At 43.1% G+C, this 19,616-nt stretch overlaps 1 protein-coding gene across 9 annotated transcripts in view; it reads left to right on the top strand.

Annotated features, from left to right (window-relative positions):
* HPCAL1 (hippocalcin like 1) overlaps positions 1-19,616 on the top strand; it is a 1,393,761-nt gene that overhangs the window by 1,289,590 nt on the left and 84,555 nt on the right. For all 9 annotated transcript variants that reach the window (XM_085610705.1, XM_085610713.1, XM_085610706.1 and 6 more), the window contains one exon: positions 5,354-5,752. In XM_085610705.1, coding sequence (XP_085466831.1) covers positions 5,375-5,752 — 378 coding nt within the window. In that variant the 5' untranslated portion in view covers positions 5,354-5,374. The remainder of the gene's footprint in view (positions 1-5,353; positions 5,753-19,616) is intronic.

Here is a 19,616-nt window from a genome sequence, read left to right as displayed (position 1 = left end):
GCCATTATCAGGCTCCATGAGAATAACTATGCACAGGTCAGGCATGGGAGGTTGGGAGCATTGTCATCAAAATTCCCGGTCCTTAGAGGGGTCAGACAGGGCTGTGTCCTTGCACCAACCCTGTTCTGTCTTTACGTTAACAGTGTCATAGCACATCTTGACACTGTTGTCGACAATGATGCTCCTTGTTTGGGCAGCAGGAGGGTACCCGACATTATGTTTGCGGATGATACCCTCCTGCTGTCGAAATCTCCGATGGGGATCCAACGGACCCTAGATGGATTTGGCCTTTTCTGTAAGCAACATGGTCTAGAAATTAATACAGGAAAGACCAAGTTCATGATATTTAATCCATCATCTAAAACCAGACCTAATCCTTCTCTGAGCACTGAAAGATTGGAGAGGGTGAATACCTTTCAGTATCTGGGGGTAACTCTCCATGAGAATTTATCTTGGGAACCCCAGGTGACTAGAAGCCGGCTCAAGCTTTCTCAACTGTCAGGGGGAATTTTGAAAGTGGCAAATTCCTCTACATACAAACCTATTAGTCCGGCAGTTGAGATGTATAAAACGCAAGCAAAAGCCGCCGCATCCTATGGTGGAGAACTTTGGGGGTACAAAGCGGGTTTAGGAATTGTAAAAGTAGAGAACAACTTTATAAGGCGCCTTTTGGCCCTTCCTTGTGGCACACCCCTTCTCCCCCTAAGATTAGACCTGGGTTTACCCTCCATAAGAGAAGACCTGGAATTAATGCCACTGAGATTCTGGCATAGGCTTTGGTCCACTGCTGAGCTCGAACATTACAGGCAAGAGCTCGCCCATGTCATGAATTATAATCTTTGTGATAAAATCCCGTGGCTGGTTTTTATAAAGAAAGAACTTTACCGACTAGGTCTTCCTGAATTATGGGATTCCCCCGAACAGGGTTGCCTCAGGGTGCCACGCAAATGCCTTGTAGGGAGAATAGTTTTGCCTCCCTTGTTTCCGCTCCCAATAAAGGTATTTTGACTGTTAGATTTTTGGATTTTAAGGACTCATACCAATTCGAAGGGTTTATGGACATCATTTTTCCCATACTAGCTAGAAAATTGTTCATTCAATGGAGGCTAGGGACTCTTCCCATCAAAATATTTACTCACAACTGGGCAAAAAGGACGGATAAAATCTGCCCAGGTTGTTGTACTCATGATGAGGAAGAATCCCATATTATGTTTTTCTGTCCTGCATACAATCGACCCAGAAAATTCTGGTTAGCTCCTCTATGCAGAAACTTGGGCTTAAGGAGCTATCTCCATTCGCTTAGAATATTGAAAACGAGCACGGCACCCCACATAGTATTTGCAGTCGCTAAATTTTTAATGGCTATGTGGCAGTTAAGGTCAAAATATCTTAAAGACTGATCCCTTTGGCTATGAATTTTAATGCCTCTTGCAATAAGAAATTCTTTTTATATTACGATGGTTTTATGTATTTTATCATGCTCTTATATAAATGTGGATGTATTTTAATGACATTGCTTTTGTATCTTTTATGGCCTAACTGGCCGAAATAAAGAATCTGATTGATTCATTGATTCATTATTACGAACAAAAATAACGTAATAGTGTTAGTTATTGTGTAAAAACTGGAGGAAATGGAAAAGAATGTCTTCAGTAACCCAGCCTCAATTTCATGGTAATGAAATGTTATTTTCCACACCGGCCCACTAAAATAAATAAATACAAATTTTAAATTATGAAATTATTTTCTCCCGACATCAGGACAAATATGGGCATTTACATCATGCCTCAGTCTCCAAAGACACGCCTCCCTCCACAAGCATCGCTGACAAAGAAACAACGCACCTTTACATAGCAAAGCACCTCTATCCAAGTATTCTATTCAATGTATCTACAGTTTATTCTTATTCATTATGCCCCTTTATGTTGTTTTGTCCTCTGTTTTCTCATTATATCTATTTTCTCTTGAACCTTTTTTGGGAGTGCTTATTTATTTATTTGTGCTTCTTACCTCCTGTACCTTTAGATCCTGACCAAAAATCAAAGACCTGTTGCTATGCCAACCCAATAATGCTGCTTCTCTTCCACTTCTCTCCCCCATCCGATCTTCAAGCTCTTAGAAACGAATTACTTTCTCCCTGTCCGCCAAAAATATTCCTGAGCACACCAGGATCCGAGAAAATGCACAACAGGGATGGCCTTACTGTAGCAGCCAACTTCCAGAAAGCTATGCTCGAGGTCAGTACTTGGATGGCCTTGAATTGCCTCAGGCTTAACTCGGACAAGACCGAGATCATGACCTTTGGAAAACTTTCCCCTGAATGGTCCCTCGGTTGGTGGCCAGAAAAGCTCGGCCATCCACCTGTCCCAGTGGAAAAAGCCAGAAATCTGGGAGTGATTTTTGACAACAAGCTGGTCTTTGACCTCCATATCAATAAGGTTGTGTCATCTTCATTTTACATCTTGAAAAAGATTAAGAAGCTGCTACCATATCTCCCTCCGTCAGCTGGGAAGACTCTGGTCTCTACCTTAGTCTTCTCAAAAATAGATTATGGGAACGCTCTCTTCCTCCATACTCAGAAGCGTGTCATAACGAAGCTGCAATCTATTCAGAACGCGGCTGCTAGGATTCTCCTCAACATCCCTCGCCGCAAATCTACCACCCTTGGTATTCGTCAGCTTCATTGGCTGAGAGTTGAGAGCCGCGTTAAATTCAAGGCCCTCTGTATTGCTTATAAGGCCATACATGGCACTGGACCCAGATTCCTGATCGAAGCTTTTCAGTTCTATACCCCCAGAAGGCAATTAAGATCGGCCAATACCAGCCTTTTGCCGGTGCCACGTACAAGATCAGTCTCCTGGGGTGACAGGCGCTTTCTCGTGGCCACTCCAAAACTTTGGAACCTCTTGCCAATTGCCATTAAAGCCGCTCCGAATCTGATTAGTTTCCGTAGGCTTTTGAAAACATGGTTGTTTAACCAGTGAGAAGACGGTAGGATGATGAACTTTAGTTGCTCCACAGCGCCGAGACACCTTCGGGTATTTGTCGCGCTATAAAAGTTGCGTAAATAAATAAATAAAATAAACAACACAAGTTAACACAGTTGTGACCACTTCTTTATTTCAGCCGAGGCAGTTTCATTGTGTCTTGCTGTGCATGCACTCTGGCTGGCAGCCGTAATGAACAGTGTTTAATGCTCTGTACACTATCCTGCCCAAATGCCATCTCACCTACCTTCCATGTGGTACATATACGCACTGACCAGCTTAAATCTTGTTGAGTGGCAGAGCATCCTTTAAATATTCTCAGCCTCTCCAAAACAGCTCGAGTGCCTCAGTCTAACAAGTACAGCCCCCTACATTCAGATCCACATCAGACTCACAAGCAGCATTCGCCACTGGCTCCCTTTTCCAAATTTGCCATCTGCAGAGATCAACAATGCACATTCCAGACCCTGAAGCATTGCAGCCGACTGCTATCTCATATGGACAGCCTCTTCACCATACAGTGAATCCGATACTGCATTATTGGAGGAACAGCAGTCACGCGTGGCTCGGAAGAATGTGCCGCACTCTTTTATATGTCCTTTCTGGGATTTTCTTCCAGCGAATGTGACAATCAGAGTCCATAAGAGGTGCTTCATATGTTTTTTCTGGTACTCAAAAGCAGTGCCCTGGGCCCTACTGGGCAGGTGCTGCACCAAAGTGTACCCCTACCTGTAGCTGAGGGTGGCTACAACCCTTTTCTTATAAGGATACTGAGAGATAGTGGCTAGTGAAAGCTGGTTAAAATGAATGCAGGCTGCAAGCTTTGTAGCCTGTAACTGGGACAGCAAGGCAGCCTACTTGCCCTCTCTTGCATAATGTGTGCAGTTTCCATAACTTAACCCCTTAAACCTCATCCACACCCTCACCCCCCAAATGTCTGCATGGCTCTGTGTTTATGACCAGGTACATGAGTATTGTGTGTCAAGTGTAATATTTAATATTCTCTTTTGCTTACCCCTCTGTGTACCCTGATTTCACACTCCTTCTTTCAGTGATAAGAGGGTCTAATGTCGTCTTTAGTTAGCTGCCTTATGTGATTTTGACTATTCCTTTGTTAGGAAATAGCCTCTGTAACCTGCTCCCAATTGAATTGAATTGTGTTGTCTTGAAAGCTCTTACCCTGGAACATGTATAATCCGTTCATGTTGTTGGTCTGTTACATGGTTTCAGAAACTACCACATACAGGTTAGATGTTCTGAAATGCTTTGCACCTGTCGGAGCAATTAACATCTGTAACCTCGTCCCACACGAATGCCCATATCTAAAAACATTGAAGTATCACATCGCTAAACATAAGCAAACATTAGTATTGTGATCATTTGTGCACCCTAGCAGAGAGCCCTGCTCCTCATGACTTTCCTCTTTATTTATTACTAACGTTCTAGCACCCGGAGTCAAGGTGCTAACCTTAAGGGACAGAGGGCACATGCATTATGAGTTACTTAGGAAAAAGCCAGGTTTTTAGGTTCTTTATAAAAAGAAAGAGGTTTGAAATTGATCCAATGGAAAGGGGGCGTACGTTCCATTATTTGGTAGTGAAGTTCACAAAACCTCTTCCTCCCCCATTGGTTCGTTTGAACCTATTGACAGTTAGTTTTCGGGTGCCCATAGATCTTAAGCATCTTGGTGGAACATACCATTGGAATGAATGTTTAAGGAACTATGGGCCGGCTCCATGCAGGGCTTTGTGGGCAAGGCAGAGGATTTTTAATTTAATTCACTGCCTGATGGACACCTGGATGATGATTAATTCTGTCTACTTGGTTAATGTGTTAAGTTAGGAGTAATGTTGCTAGCGCACAACAATTTGATTACTCATCTGAATGTGTGAATGCTTCTGTGGGCCGTTCTCCTGCTCCAGTTACATATTTTCATTTTTGGTATTATATGCTTCCAGAGGAACCTCAAGTTAATGATATTTGTCCTAACTACTATCTTAACTTAGAGAACAAAAGTAAACATATATCTTATTATGAAATTAAACAAAGGAGCAGTTTCTGTAGCATTCTTGCAGTAAGCTATGGTCATCAAGTTCATAAAGTTGAAATCACCATCTCTTGAAAATAGAATGTTGGGGCTCCTCCATTCATGATCTTCACTGATTACTTGCTCCAAGGATAATTACATGAAAGCAATTTGACCTGCGGTATGGATAGCTTGAAGAAGGGTAGAACTATTATAGAATGGCATCAGTCCATGCGTTATGTTTTTACTGCTTCAGTCATTCGTCTTGTACACCTAAAGGTGCTCTGATTGGAGAATTGTGGTATGATGATTGATTGTTTTTTTTTTTTTTACCTTTCAGGTACTAAAATAGAGAAGCAGGATGGGGAAGCAGAACAGCAAGCTTCGTCCAGAGGTGCTGCAGGACCTTCGAGAGAACACCGAATTCACAGACCATGAGCTTCAAGAGTGGTATAAAGGCTTTCTAAAGGATTGTCCTACTGGGCACTTGACTGTTGATGAGTTCAAAAAGATCTATGCAAACTTCTTCCCCTATGGCGATGCTTCAAAGTTTGCAGAACATGTGTTTCGCACTTTTGATACCAATGGAGATGGGACAATTGACTTCCGGGAATTCATTATTGCCCTCAGTGTTACTTCTCGAGGAAAGCTTGAGCAAAAGCTGAAGTGGGCGTTTAGTATGTATGATCTCGATGGAAATGGCTACATAAGTCGAGGGGAGATGCTTGAAATAGTACAGGTAAAAGTGTTTTTCCATTCTAAACTATTTGCACTCATATTATTTGTCTACGAAGAACTAATAATATTGGGGCATTCTGGCCTTATGTGTAAATAGCAGTATGTATGCAATTCATCATTCCCCTTCCTTTTTTGTGATCTGTGGATTCTACCCAGGATGGCATAACACAAGGTTTCTATTCCATCACCTAAGGTGTCTTTCAAGATTCAAGATTTTTATTTGATTTGATTTAGTCCTCTACCAAGGACAACAAATTATAAAAATACATTCAGTTTAAAACGATGATAATGCGACCACATCAAAACAATTTTAAAAAACTCTTAAAAGATTTATACAAGTTATGACATACAAATTCATCAGGCGGTGATTTAAAAAGCAATAGAAGGCCATGTACCGTAATTATATTGTGTCTGGTACGAATAGGGTTTAAACACCGGCATCCGGCCTCCACCAGTGTTGGGTTTGGACATTCAAACAGTACATGTGGTAAGTCTTGCACTCCTCCGTCACATAAATCACAAGTGCTGATGGTATTGTCACAGAAGTTCCATTTAGATGTAAAAGCTTTTAATGGTAAAATCCTTAGCCGTAATAAAATAATACAACGCTGGACCCCGTGAACTAAGGTAAAATGAGTATAACGTTGCTGGATTTTATATTCTATTGATTCTGCATACTCTTCATAATGTTTTAGTTGGGAGCAGTGTTTAACATCAAAACTCTAACTTATTCTCGGGGTCAGATGTTTTAAGAAAAGCCTCAAGTGAACAGGTGTCCAGGATTTCAGAAGTGCTAATGTGCAATTCGAAAAGTAAAGTGCTGTATTTAAATTCTGTTTAAAAGTATATTGCATTGATTCATTCCTAAAAGTCTACATTTTTAATATACACCATGAGGATCCCTGTTCGGCATGTAGAAGTTTATAAGCCAATCTTATGATGTTAGTGATGGCTCTGGCATAAGAGCTAACTAGGGAAAGCTTGAGGCGCAAAGCTTGAGCTGGAAATGCTTTTGTCACTTTTATCAATTTACGAAGGATATTCCCTTCTTTTGTTTTTACTGGATGACAATTTTTTATTGGAATGTATTCAAAGGCATATAATAGAATAGGAGGAATTTTCGAACTATAAACCTCTAAAAGGGAGTGAAAATGTCTATTCCCAGAGAAGGAGTATAAACGTTGCAGTGTGGCAACATGAGCGTCTGCTTTGTGCCCTATGTGCTGAAGAGGAGAGGAATTTAGTAGTGTTTGTGTGAAGATTCGCCCCAGGTATATATATTTTTAACCACCTCAATGGATTTTCCCTCTAGCGACTAGTTACATTTAGTAAATTGCTTTCTTTCTCTGAAAGGAACTACTTTTGTTTTAGATATGTTTAGTACTAAAACATTTTCCTCTGTATAACTGGTGAGTGCCTGTAAATTTCTTTGTAGGCCGAAAAGGGTAGTTAAAAGACAACCTTGCTTCAGACCAGTTGGTGTGGCTATTGGTCGAGTAAGTCCCTTCTCTCTCCCTATTTGTTTTCTACACCATGTTGCTCTATGTAGCAATATAATTATCTTGAAGTTCATCAGGCATTCCTAATTTTCCTAGCTTCCTCCAGAGTGTAGGTCTATCTACTCTGTCAAAAGCTGTTGTAAAGTCAACAAAAACACAATAGATGACCTGCGATTTTGACATTATATATTTGTCTATGATCGTCTGTAGAGCCGCAATGTTGTCGGATACGGAGTGTTTTCAACGGAACCCAGCTTGAGTCTTAGGGATCACTCCATGTGAGAAGGCCCAGTCCTTTAAATGTTCCAGGACACTGGCAGTGAAGGTCTTCCCAATGGTATCCAACACGGCGATTTGTCGATAATTACTGGAAAGTGTCCTGGAGCCTTTTTTTTAAATTGGAATTTCAATGCTCCCCACCATTATTTTGGAATTTCCCCAGTGATATAACGATGGAAATATAGGGGAGCTAAAAACATACTCCAGTCTTCTGGGTTGCTTTGAAGTACTTTAATCGGGATCTTGTTGGGTCCCATTGCTGCGGAGGATCTAGCGCTCTTAATATGGTGAACTATTTGCCGGACTGTTGGGGCTAGAATATCTTTAGTTTTTACTTTACTGCATATTGCTATGTTCGGTTTTTCCAGCCTCATGTTTGGTTTATATAGAACTCATGGATATATCTTTCCCACTGTGATGATGGAACTGGAGAAGCTTGTAGGGATTTCCTTGTTCCTGTTTCTTTGGCGATAAACTCCAGAACACGTTGTTATTTTTTTTTTGTTTGACTGCTATTTGAATATCGACCCAATTATATCCTGCATTGCTTTTTGTTTTTTCTCTTTTTTCCTCCAACCTTTTTTTTTTTTTGCTTTTTGATTTCTTTATGTGTAATCTTCGAAAAGTTTTTTTTTTTTTTTAATTATTTTATTGAGTTTTTTCTCGATTCAGCAGCACAGTTCATTATTGACAGACCATTATTTATAACAGAGAATTAAATAAAAAAAAGACATAGAAAATCAGAATATACACATCTCTGGTTTCTTGACATAAGAAGACGGTCAAGGCAATAGTACATTACTAAATATCATTGCTGTATCCAAGTTCTAATCGGCTCCCATATAGCCGCCCCCAACTTTTTTTTTGTAGTCCCTTTCAGTTTGTATAATGCCCATTCCATATTATATATAGCGATAAGTTTTGCCCTCCAACTTGTAAAGGCGGGAGGCTCAGAATCCAGCCACTGAGATGTTATGCAAGACCTCAAAACTGACATACAAATAAACTTAAATCCTCTATGGGATGACGCCTGCCTACCCATATCTGTACTGAATTCTATTCCAAACAAAACCAAAGAGGCTGTAACAGAAATTGGTATTCCCAAAAATTGTGACAAAAAACATTCGATATCCAGAAGGAGTGGCTGTAAGACAGGACAAGAATAAAACATGTGCAGCGAGTCTGCTGCATAAAGTCCACATCTTGAACAGTTAGTCCCCTTGCCAGCCTTCCACTTAGCTATCCTTGCTGGCGTATAGTACAGATCGAACGTGGCCATGTATGATTGACTTCTGAGACTACCAGAGAGCAAGATAGAGCTGGCAGTTCGTATTACCAGCTGTAAATCCAGATTGGTTATCGGCACTTTCTCCTCCCATATTGCCTCCTGCCTGACCAGATCATCAGTTTGTATTAACGTGAGCTCCACATATAATTGCCCTATTTTGCATTTCCCTTTTATTAAATCCAAAATACGGATTTGTGAAGGGTGACATTTCCCCCCCACAATTGCGGCCTGTAAAGCACTTCTTAATTGCAGATACTTGAAAAAATCCGCCTTTCAAACCCCAAATCTGTCTTGCAATGTTGAGAAAGATACCATCTCGCCCTGCTCCAGCAAATCTCCTACTAACCTAATACCAAGCTGTGACCACCTACGCAGAACAGAATCCTGAAACACCACAGAAGATAAGACAGTCGAGTCTAAAGGTGTATACCGTATAATACTAGGAATAGATAGCAGTTTGCGAAACCTCTTCCAGACTGAGTAGGCCGCCTGGATAATTTTAAACCTTGTCTTTTTGTAGTAGCTTGGCTCTAACACTTTTAAAAGTAACCCTTGTGCTGAATTTCCCAAACACCACTCGTATATAGACGGAGAAAAAGCGGGATCCAGCACAGCCATCTTACCCCAAATCAAAACACCCATTGATTGAAACAACGAGACTGAATATTATAAATAAAAATTTGGGAGAGCCAAACCACCACGTTCCAATGGCAAATAAAGCCATTTGATTGCCCTTCTAGAGCGACGGTAGCCCCAGAGGAAGCGTGAGCACATTCGTTCTATTCTGTCAAATAGATCTTTCGGAAAAAGGATAGGGATGGCCCGAAACAAATATAATAGCTTAGGAAAAATGGACATTTTCAGAACATTGCCCCTTCCATATAAGGAGAGATGCAGCCGATTAATTCTCTCCAAAATTTTATTTGAAGAGACAAGTATCGGCTCTACATTAATACTCAGAATGTTTTGAGTTTGAGGTGAGATAGTTATACCCAGATACGTTGCCTCTGTGACCACCCCCACCCCTAGCTCCGCTGGAAACCCAGCCTCTGAGTGCAGCACTTGAGTCTTCCCCAAGTTTAGTTTATAACCGGACACTGTACCAAAATTTCCAGTTATAGCCTCAATTCTAGGCATAGCACTACTCATATCTGATGACAAAACCGCGAGGTCATCAGAATATGCCAAGACTTTAACTGAGTATAACCTCGAGGATACCGGTAGAATTCCCAAGTCCGACTCTAAACTTTCGATGAGAGGATCTATAAACAGAGCAAACAGAAGTGGTGAACAGGGGCACCCCTGCCGTGTGCCCCTGTTGAACAAAAAAGTCTGTGACTCCTCTCCCCCCAATCGGACAATTGCCCTCGGGGTAGAATACATCGACTGTATTGCCCGTATATACCCGCTAGGAAACGACTTCCATCTCATTACGGCCCATAAGAATTCCCAGGAGACCCTGTTGAATGCTTTTTCGGCATCCAACAGGGCCACCCCAACCGGAACGTTCATCGCCTGGGCCCAGTCAAATACTGAGATGAGTCGCCTAACGTGGTCCGTGGTCCCCCTCCCAGCAATGAACCCATGTTGTTGTAATGAGACGAGGGGGCCGATCACATCTCCCAATCTCATTGCCAGACATTTCAAATAGATTTTATTATCGGCATTTATTAACGAAATCGGTCTATACGAGGAGAGCTCCTGAGGATCCTTTCCCTTTTTTTAAAGACTACTATCACAGTTTGAGACCAAGAGGCCGGGGGAATCCCGGCAAATGCTGCTTGGAATACTAGGGTCATTATCCTCTCTAATTTCTTCTTAAATTTTATGTAGAACTCCAAAGGGATCGAATCTGATCCCATAGCCTTCCCTAATGCTAATGACAACATTGCCTTTTCAATCTCCTCCGGAGAGAGCTCCTCCGTTAATGCCTCTTTATCCTGTTCCTTTAGCCCCAAACAAACCTTTCCCGCTAAATACCTCTCTGCACTTACAACTGGTTCTGATGTATACAGTTTTTCATAATATTTTTTAAAAGCATCTTGAATCAGAGAAGGGGTCTCCACCATGTTTCCATCAAGATCTTTAATCTTAGCTATCCTAGAGTCGACCTCCTTTTGACGTAATCTATTAGCGAGAACCTTACCAACCCTTTCCCCGTACTCATAGAGCTCTCTCCTATGTGTTTGATAGCTAGCAGCGGACACATCCGCATAGCCTTGATAGATTTTCGCCCGACAAGCAGCAACCACAGCCTGAGCCTCCTTGACGCTCCCTCCAGAGTTTATTTCTTGAACCAATTTTTGCTCGAGCCGAGAGAGAGTCCCTAGATCATCTATAACCTTTAACCGCTCTGTCTTACGCTTCCTTGCAGCAAATCTTAATGTCTCACCTCTTATCCCCGCCTTTAATGCATCCCAAACAATGTCTATCCTAGCTGATCCTATATTCGTCTGGATAAATTCAGGAATCCATTTACCCATCCAATTGCAGTAATCCTCACTGAGCAAAAGCTTTCTATCAAATGTCCATTTTGAGGACCTGGCCATTAAACCCAAGCAATCGAACTCCAAAACTACCGGGTTGTGATCCGATATAATTTTAGGAAGTATCTTAATTGAAGCCCTCGATAAGACAGCACCAGATACCAAAAAATAATCTAACCGTGCCATTTTCCCATGTGGGGCAGAAAAATACGTATAGCCGTCCTGGCCTGCATTAAGTTCTGCCCATACATCATATAGCCCTTGATCCTGAACAAGCGCCTGCAGGCTCCTAAAGCCTTGCGGCTTCCTGCCAACATAAGTTTCGGCTGTCCTTAAATTCACCTGCGAGTGGAGATGTATGTTTAGATTGCCACAGACGATCATAGGATGTGGATACAATGCTAATTCTGTATTGATCAATTGAAAAATGCCTGGGTCATCCGAGTTTGGGGCATAGATTGAACATAGTGTAATAACTTGCTGTGAGACCACTGCCTCTATCATTACCCAGCGTCCCAAATTATCAACTTTGTACTTCTTCAGTTTAAATAATCCTTTTTTAGCAAGAATCGCAACACCCTTAGCATTAACTGTCTGCATGGTACAGGCCAATAGCTCGAGCCCCAAGGAACCGAGCCAGGCCCTATTCGTCCATGCAATATGCGTCTCCTGCAGGAACAAAAGGTCCCATGAACTTAAGTATATAATTCTGGACAACACTCTTCTTTTCCCAGAATCGTTCAAACCGCAAATGTTAAGTGTGCAACATATTAGTTTCTTCATCCTATATCCTTATCACATTCCATATTTAATGCCAGAAATCTAACATTATATTGTCTACCCCACCAAGAACGAGTTTTCTCCCAACAGCTTGCATGGCATATAACATCTGATGCATCCAATACAATTAATACAGCTGATACAGCAAGTTTCCTTTCAAATACTAAAGCAATTTTTAATCTTGATATATATAAATCTACATACTTTAACTGAAACGGCCTGATAAAGACTATACAAAGTAAAGGCTGTACTCCTTGCTGAATCGGTTAACCCCTGCACCCACCAACCCCCTCCCCCCCCTCCAAGCCCCCCCCAAACCCACCCTCCCCCCACCACCCCCTGCACCACCCTCAAGGAGCATTGGGAATTCCTTCCCTTAGTGATGATAAAGCCCAGTGCCCATCCTCCACCTCCCCAAAACCACCTTCATAGTAAAAGGAAAAAACCGTTGTCCAACCAACCACCTATAGCCCCCAAGGAACATTCACAGCTCTATATCCTACATCCTTCAGGCTTCCCTGCCTTTATTAACTGACACTCCGAGAGAGCCCTCCCAATAAGAATATAAGAGGTCTACATCACCCCCCTCTAAAGTACCCTGGAACCCCTCACAAAGTACCTCCAAGACAGTAAGTACAAGGTAACAAGTATGAGACATAAGCCATAAAGACTTATCAGATTGACTGAAGGTATTCTTTTGCCTTTATCTCTGAGATAAAAAACTGACTACGACCACCCTTAACAACCTTCAATTTAGCCGGGTTTTGGAGGAACGCCTGAGCCCCCTTAGCCTGAAACTCTGGTATAAGCTGTCTAAGCAAGCCTCCATCGCTGCCCAACCGTGTCCTGAAAAAAATCCGGTCGGACAAAGAACTCACAGCCCTTAGCACTTCTCCTTTTATTTGGCCGTGCTAGATCATAGAGCTCCTCTCTCGCTCTGAAGTTACACAGTGAAATCAAAATAGCCCTAGGAAATTCTGAGCCCTGCCCCCTTTTTTGTATAAACGGGAATCTATGTGCCCTTTGGACTTCCCTTTGCCAGTCCCAATGCCCCAACTCTGGGAATGCCTCTGAAAATAGCTCCACCATAAACCTTAACGGATCCGCACCCTCTTTCCCCTCCGGCACACCCAGTACTCTTAGGTTATTCCGTCTAGACCTATTTTCAAGGTCCGTTATTTTCCAGAGGAGTTCATCCCTGTATGTCTTAAGGGACCCCACTGTTTCCTTCTGAGCACATAGTTCGTCTTCTAGCGTGGAGATCCTTTTTTCGGCCTCACTCATCCTTATAACCACTTCCGAACAGGTCTTAGCCACCCGTCTTACAGCGTTCTGCAGTCGCTTGCATGCGTTCTGAGTGCATAAGAGCCCAGCCTGTGTCTCTGCTCTGTGGGTCATGATTAAGTCATAAATGGTGGCCAATGTAATCTCCTCTTGTGCTGGTACTGGTACTGAAATTGAGCTTTTTCGCACTAATTGGTCCTGTAGAGCGAGGGTGATTCCACCCGATATGGCAGAGGCAGCGTAGTTAGGAGAGTTATGTTCATCCCAGACAGAAGAGGCCGCTGACCCCCTCCCTGGCCCTCCCCTGGGTACTTGATCGCCTTGGCCCGAAGCATCCATAGACCCCTCCAGGTGTTCCTCCTCTCCCCCCATACTGCCCCCCTCCAGCCATTCCTGTACAGCACTATCTACTGAAGACCTATCGGATAAAGAGAAGAAGTCCTCAACTATCGAGGCTTTGTCCGGCACATCACGTAACTCTCTTGATGGCTCCACGCTCCCAGACTTAACATTAGATTCCAATACTGAAAAACCGGCCCCAGACTGATCCAAGACGGCTGCCACCCCCTCAGTGTTCTGCTGCCATTGTTGTAGAGTAGATTCAGCCTCCATATTCGCTTGCGCCAATCCTTGCACCAATCCTTCGCGGACTACATCTCCCAGAATCCCCTTTTCAGGATTTGGCAAAATTAGGCTTACCGGAGTTTTCTGTGTGCCTTGTTGCGCGTCCTGAGCGGTCAAATTCTGGGGCGACCCCCCCCCGCTGTTGTTTAGCGTGCTGGGTGAGGCCACATCATCTCGAGTTTTATTTACTTTAAACATCGCTGGAATATGGTGTACAGCGTCTCTCTCCAACAACGCTGGAGCTGTGATTCCTGGCTGGAGGGGCTGCCGTGTGCTATTTTCCTCATGCCGATTGAATTTACTGATTTATCGGCTACCTTCTCCGCCGGCTTCTCCCCCGCTGCCATCTGCCTCGTTCTTGCCAAAATCCCCGCGGGTTGCCCAGCCCCTCTGCCGCGGCCAGATCGTGATGGTGCATTCTTCCCCGGCATATCCCCTCCTGGATTGCCGCTATCGGCGCCGGCCGTTACGAGATAGCACCGCGGAAGATGCAGGAGACGCGGGAAACGCTGCTTTCTCCAAGCTGCAGCGGCACTGAGGAATCTACAAACCATAGATGGCTATGGCATCCTGGAACCTCCTAATTCCTGGACCCTTAAAGAAATACGGTTAGTGCTAATGCCAGTGTTCCGGGACTCGAGTAGCTAGTTGAACACCATCAGAAACTTGGTTAGCGTTGTGGAGGTGGAGAGCACTCGCTTAACCGGCCACAGTTGCGGCCGCCATCTTGCTCCCTAGCGGCTGTCTATCTTCGAAAAGTTTAGAAATTGGAATTGGATCAATTTATTTAGCTACGCTGTTTCATAGTTGGGCTCTTTCTTTTTCGAGGTCCCACGTGCATTTTACGACCATTTGGTATTTCCTGCAAGGTAGCCACTATCGTGGAGAGGATCTCTTCGAAATTTATTAGCGGGTCTTATGAGTTATTGCATTGTAATACTTGCCAAGTGATAATTGCAGAATTCATTTTCTTAATTGTTTCTGAATTCCATATCAACCGCCCTTTTTCCTGATCTACTTCAGTGGTGCCGTGCATCTGTGTCATGGGAATGTAGACTGCAGTGTAAGTCCGATTTTGAGATGCAGGATTGCGTGATCACTTTCCTGTGTGAATTTGATATTTAGTATGTGAATTTTCCTGAATAGATCTTGACTATATATCATGTAGTCTAAGATCGAAAAGCTAGACTTACCTTTTCTTGTAAAGGCGGCGGGAATATCTCCTTCTGTGCTTCCGTATAGGATGACTCCGTTCATGGCTGCTTTACATAAGTGAGTAATATTTTCCCACATTTTTCTGCTTTTATCTCTAGTGGGAATACTGGTAATGGACTTGACAAGGCTTCCTCTTGGTTCCTGATCTCCCATTTTTCCAGGAGTGCATTTGACATTTTCCTATTAAAGCCTCCTGTTAAAATGACGGAGGGATACCCTTTGGCTTCTACTACTGATTCTATTGCCTCAAATGTTTTAATCATTACTGAATCCATTTTGGGTCCTGAGGCGTTAAAAATTTGCAGTTCTTAAGAAGTGTCCCTTAATACATTGGACGTTTATAAGGAGCATATTAATTACTTCCAGATCCCATTGGAATTCTTCTCCCATTTAGTGTGGCCCCTCTTCACAGCTTCTGCCGGAACGTCATAGACAAAATAGTCTTTTAGGTTGAAAGTTTTCAGAGTCTGGGGTCCAAATGTACGACCATTGGATTTAGCGCCTCGCAATTTGTGACAATTTGTGACAAATTGCGAGGCGCTGAATCCAATGTACAACAGTGTCAGAGACACTGTTAGCGATTCCCAACGGGGTCGCAAAATGCGAGGATCATCAATATTCATGAGCCACTCGCAATTTGCGACCCCATTGGGAATGGCCAGCCTCAGAGGGATGGTGGTCTGTTGGCGACGGCAGACCACCACCAGACTGCATTTAAAAAAGAAAAAAGAAAATGTTTTTGTTTCATTTTTTAAGGGCAGGTAGTGGTCCCTGGGACCACTGCCTGCCCTTAAAAAATATTTCTCCTGCATTCCCAAAGGGGAAGGGGTCCCCTGGCCCCTTCCCGTTTGCGAGTGCTTTACCACCCTTCTGAGAAGGGTGGTAAACTGCGACTGTTTTGCGACCGCAATTGCGGTCGCAAAAGAGTCATACATACCTGGAGGACTTGTTATTAGGAAGGGTCGCCCTTGGAACGCCCCTTCCTAATAGCAACTCGCTATTCCTATTTTGTGAGTTGTAAATAATTTGCAACTCGCAAAATGGGAATAGTACATGGCCAACTCGTTTTTTGCGGTCGCAAAGGGGTCTGAAACCCCTCTGCGACCGTAAAAAAATGGTCGTAAATCTGGCCCCAGGTTTCTTGAAGGATCACTATAATGATTGTATCATCCAGGATTAGTGCTAACTTCTCCAGATGTTTTCCTGCAATGTTCCACAACGAAATGTTCAAACTTCTTCCAAAAAGGGAGCTTGTTTACCTTTTTTTGTTTATGATGTTCAGGTTTCCTGAAATCCAGGACCAGCAGATTTTCTTTGGTGTTGTCTCCGCTTTTGTTGGAAGTTTATTCCAAATTTGTCTAGTTTTTAATAAGGATGGTTACATTTTCTTCAATGGTGTTAGAGGAGTTTTTGGTGCCACTGGGTAGTTGCACATAATGGAGATTATTCCTCTCATTCCTCTCCTTGGAATTTTTTTCCTGTTTTAGATTTTCAATGTAGTTTACTTCTGCAACATCAAATCCATTTTTATGGAGGATGTCGCTTAGAATTTTGGATGGGATCACGTGGGACCAGAACTCGACAGTTGCCACCGTGGTTTGAGATTTATTTGGAAAGACCACTAGTTTTATTTCTGATGTTGTTAGGGAGTGAAATTTGTCGATCTTACAAATGAGGTTCTCAATTCTCCCTCAGTTCAGTGGATCGTTTCCCACAGGGAATAGGTCCGTTATTTCAAGTATACAAGTATGGATCTGCTGCTCCTGTCTATGAACAGTCCCAGATGTTGGTTCAGTTTCATGTTCTGAGTTGGTTGTAGACTAGACGGATGGTTGTTTATTGATTAATATAAAGAAGTTTGAAGCCAGAGGATTTAGTTGTTCATGATCTTCTTTAATGTCAGTTGGTAAATTATGCTGGCCCTTATTGTACAAGGTTTCTGGGGACTAACTAATGCATGCATTGCTAAAACTTTCTGTTATGGAGGCGGAGAGTGTGGAAATTTTAAGTTCCACACCTTCCGTTTTTTGAATCTTCGTTTTGCTCTTTTCCGCTTGGTATTGTCATTTCTGTTTTCCTGTCTCAATAGGACAGGCTCAGACACTTTTATGGCTAAAGTTCCGGTTTTAATTGTTTCTTCTGTGTGGAATAAATTGTTAAACAGTTCTAAGGATCTTCTCTGTTTAAAAATTGGATAAAAAGGGATGACATCATGTGCTTCTTTGACGATGATAGGGTCCTTGAATAATTTTCGGAGAGAATAAATGTTGTCGTCCTTAACCTTCTTACCTTTTCTCTCTTTTTGAGTGATGCTACCCGTTTGGGTTGCCATTTGTTTCTTAACTGGAAATTAGACTTCAGACATTGGGGATTCTTTGTGGATTTGTCTTTTCTGGCTTTGTTTTCTTCTGCTTTTATTAAAAAAAATTGAGGATTTTGTTTGAGTTGATTTTCCTCTTTTTATCCACTATAATATTGGAGTATTCCCATTTGCGTTTCCAAGATCTGGTCAAAGTTTTCCATATAATTCTTTAAAAGAGTCACTATTGATCCCAAGATCCTCTGTAAAGTGAATAACGAAAAAGGAAATGGGGTCTTGCCTATTAGGAGATTGCGAGGTAGTGAACAGCGGAAATTCTGGTGTGTGTGAAAAGTTTTCTGCTAAGTATGTTACTTGGAGTGCTGGTAAATAGTTGAAGTGTCTCCTTTGTTATTTTAGATGCCTGAAGAGGGAGACTTTGATTAAGGTTTATATCTGGTAAGGTAAAATCTGTATCTGGTATTTGGAGTATCTCTGTTTCTGTTACTAGAAACAATGGATCTTGGTGCTCTGAGCGGTCAACAGCTTTTGGCTCTATTTTTGTTGGCTCTACTGCCTGATCTCTTTCATGTCCTTTGATATTTTGTAAAGTAATCTTGTTATCCTGTGCGTTTTCTGAACCTGTTCCCTGTGTTTTTTCCTGCTCAAATATTGTGCTTACATGTTCCCTTTTTAAAATTTTGGCAAAGAAATTAGTTGTTTCTAAACTTCCAGAGAGTACTCCTATGTGAGCTGCCTTATACTTACTCTTTCTTGTAGATTGTTCCGTGCCCAGTCTTTTTATATGGATTGTTTGTGTTCTTAATTGCTTGTAGGCCATAGTAAATAGAAAATGAAAGCCGGGATAATTTTAGCTGAGGTAATTACTTTTGAGCTGGGCCTCCACTGCTGCCTCAGAATTACTTTGTTCTTTTATTTGTAAATTTCAACCTTACAGTTGGGTGAGACTGGAGGGTGACACAGTGGAGCCCTTTGGTAAATTTAAGTCAAGGTCCTATGGTTTTCCCACGGCACATAAGGTGTTGGCTGTCTAGCAAGCCCTATGACTTTCACTTATAGCGGTGGGGACAGTAGGAGAATTCTATTGACCCAGCTCTGATGGCTCTCTGAAAACACGAAATGCACCTACTGATGCAGAAGTTATGGGCTGGGAGCTGCTGGCTTGCTGACTCAGCCAGATACTTTGGGGAACCTAGAGGGAACAGGCACACTTTGTCCCATTAAATTATAATCCTGCTCCTGGGGGAGGAGGGAAGGATCGAAGTGTGGAATGGTGTAGACGAGATGTAAGCTGTTATACAAAGCAGAGCAATTGCCTGAGCGGGTGCTCACCAAAGCCCCTGCAAGCCACACCCAGACCTAGCAGGGCCACTTCCGCAGGGACCTGGGCTCACACTCGATGGCAGTCTGCTAAAGCTGCTGTGCTTGGGTGTGCTCTCGTCCACTCAACCCCTGCATGGGTGCTGCCTCAACGCCATCCTGCCGCTCGCTCGCTTGCTCCCCCTTGTTCCACCTCTGATGGTAAGGCGAGGTGAAGACAATGACAAGTCCAAGGGGTTTCTTTCAGGATATGTTGAGGCGATGGTCACTCCCAGCCCAGCGGGCTTACTGGACAGCGTCTGCCACTCTTTGCTGCCCTTGCTCCTTGCTGCTGCTGCGAGCATGGCTCAGTTTCCACTCAGGCTCGATCGGTCAATCAGAGTGCAGAGTAAAGCGAGGTTATCACCCACCTGTCTCCTCTCGCGCTGCACCCTGACCAAAGCGTTTCAGTTGAGACCTCAATTCCCATCCAGCACCCCCACTCATAATATGCTTAGTAGCCCCCCTGCTTGAAAATTGGCCACAACACAGAGCTCAGGAGACTGCGGGAGGAGAGTCCCCTAGAGCAGAACAAGCCGCACCAGCCAAACGCCGGCCTTACCTGCCCCAGTGGGGAGTGCCTCCCTGGCTCTAGCCTCTCTTACCCACTGTCCGCTGCTCATGTGTCCTTGGTCTACTGTTGGCCTTCCTCTGGTGGCAGACTGTGTTTGAGGGAACGTAATGTTCAAGCATCTGCAGACGTCCATGAGGGGGGACGGAGGAGGTTACTG

The sequence above is a fragment of the Triturus cristatus genome, chromosome 6 (assembly GCF_964204655.1).
Source record: "Triturus cristatus chromosome 6, aTriCri1.1, whole genome shotgun sequence".
Lineage (NCBI taxonomy): Eukaryota > Metazoa > Chordata > Amphibia > Caudata > Salamandridae > Triturus > Triturus cristatus.
The sequence above is the reverse complement of the archived record's forward strand: the minus strand, read 5'-3'. Positions and strand labels throughout refer to the sequence as shown.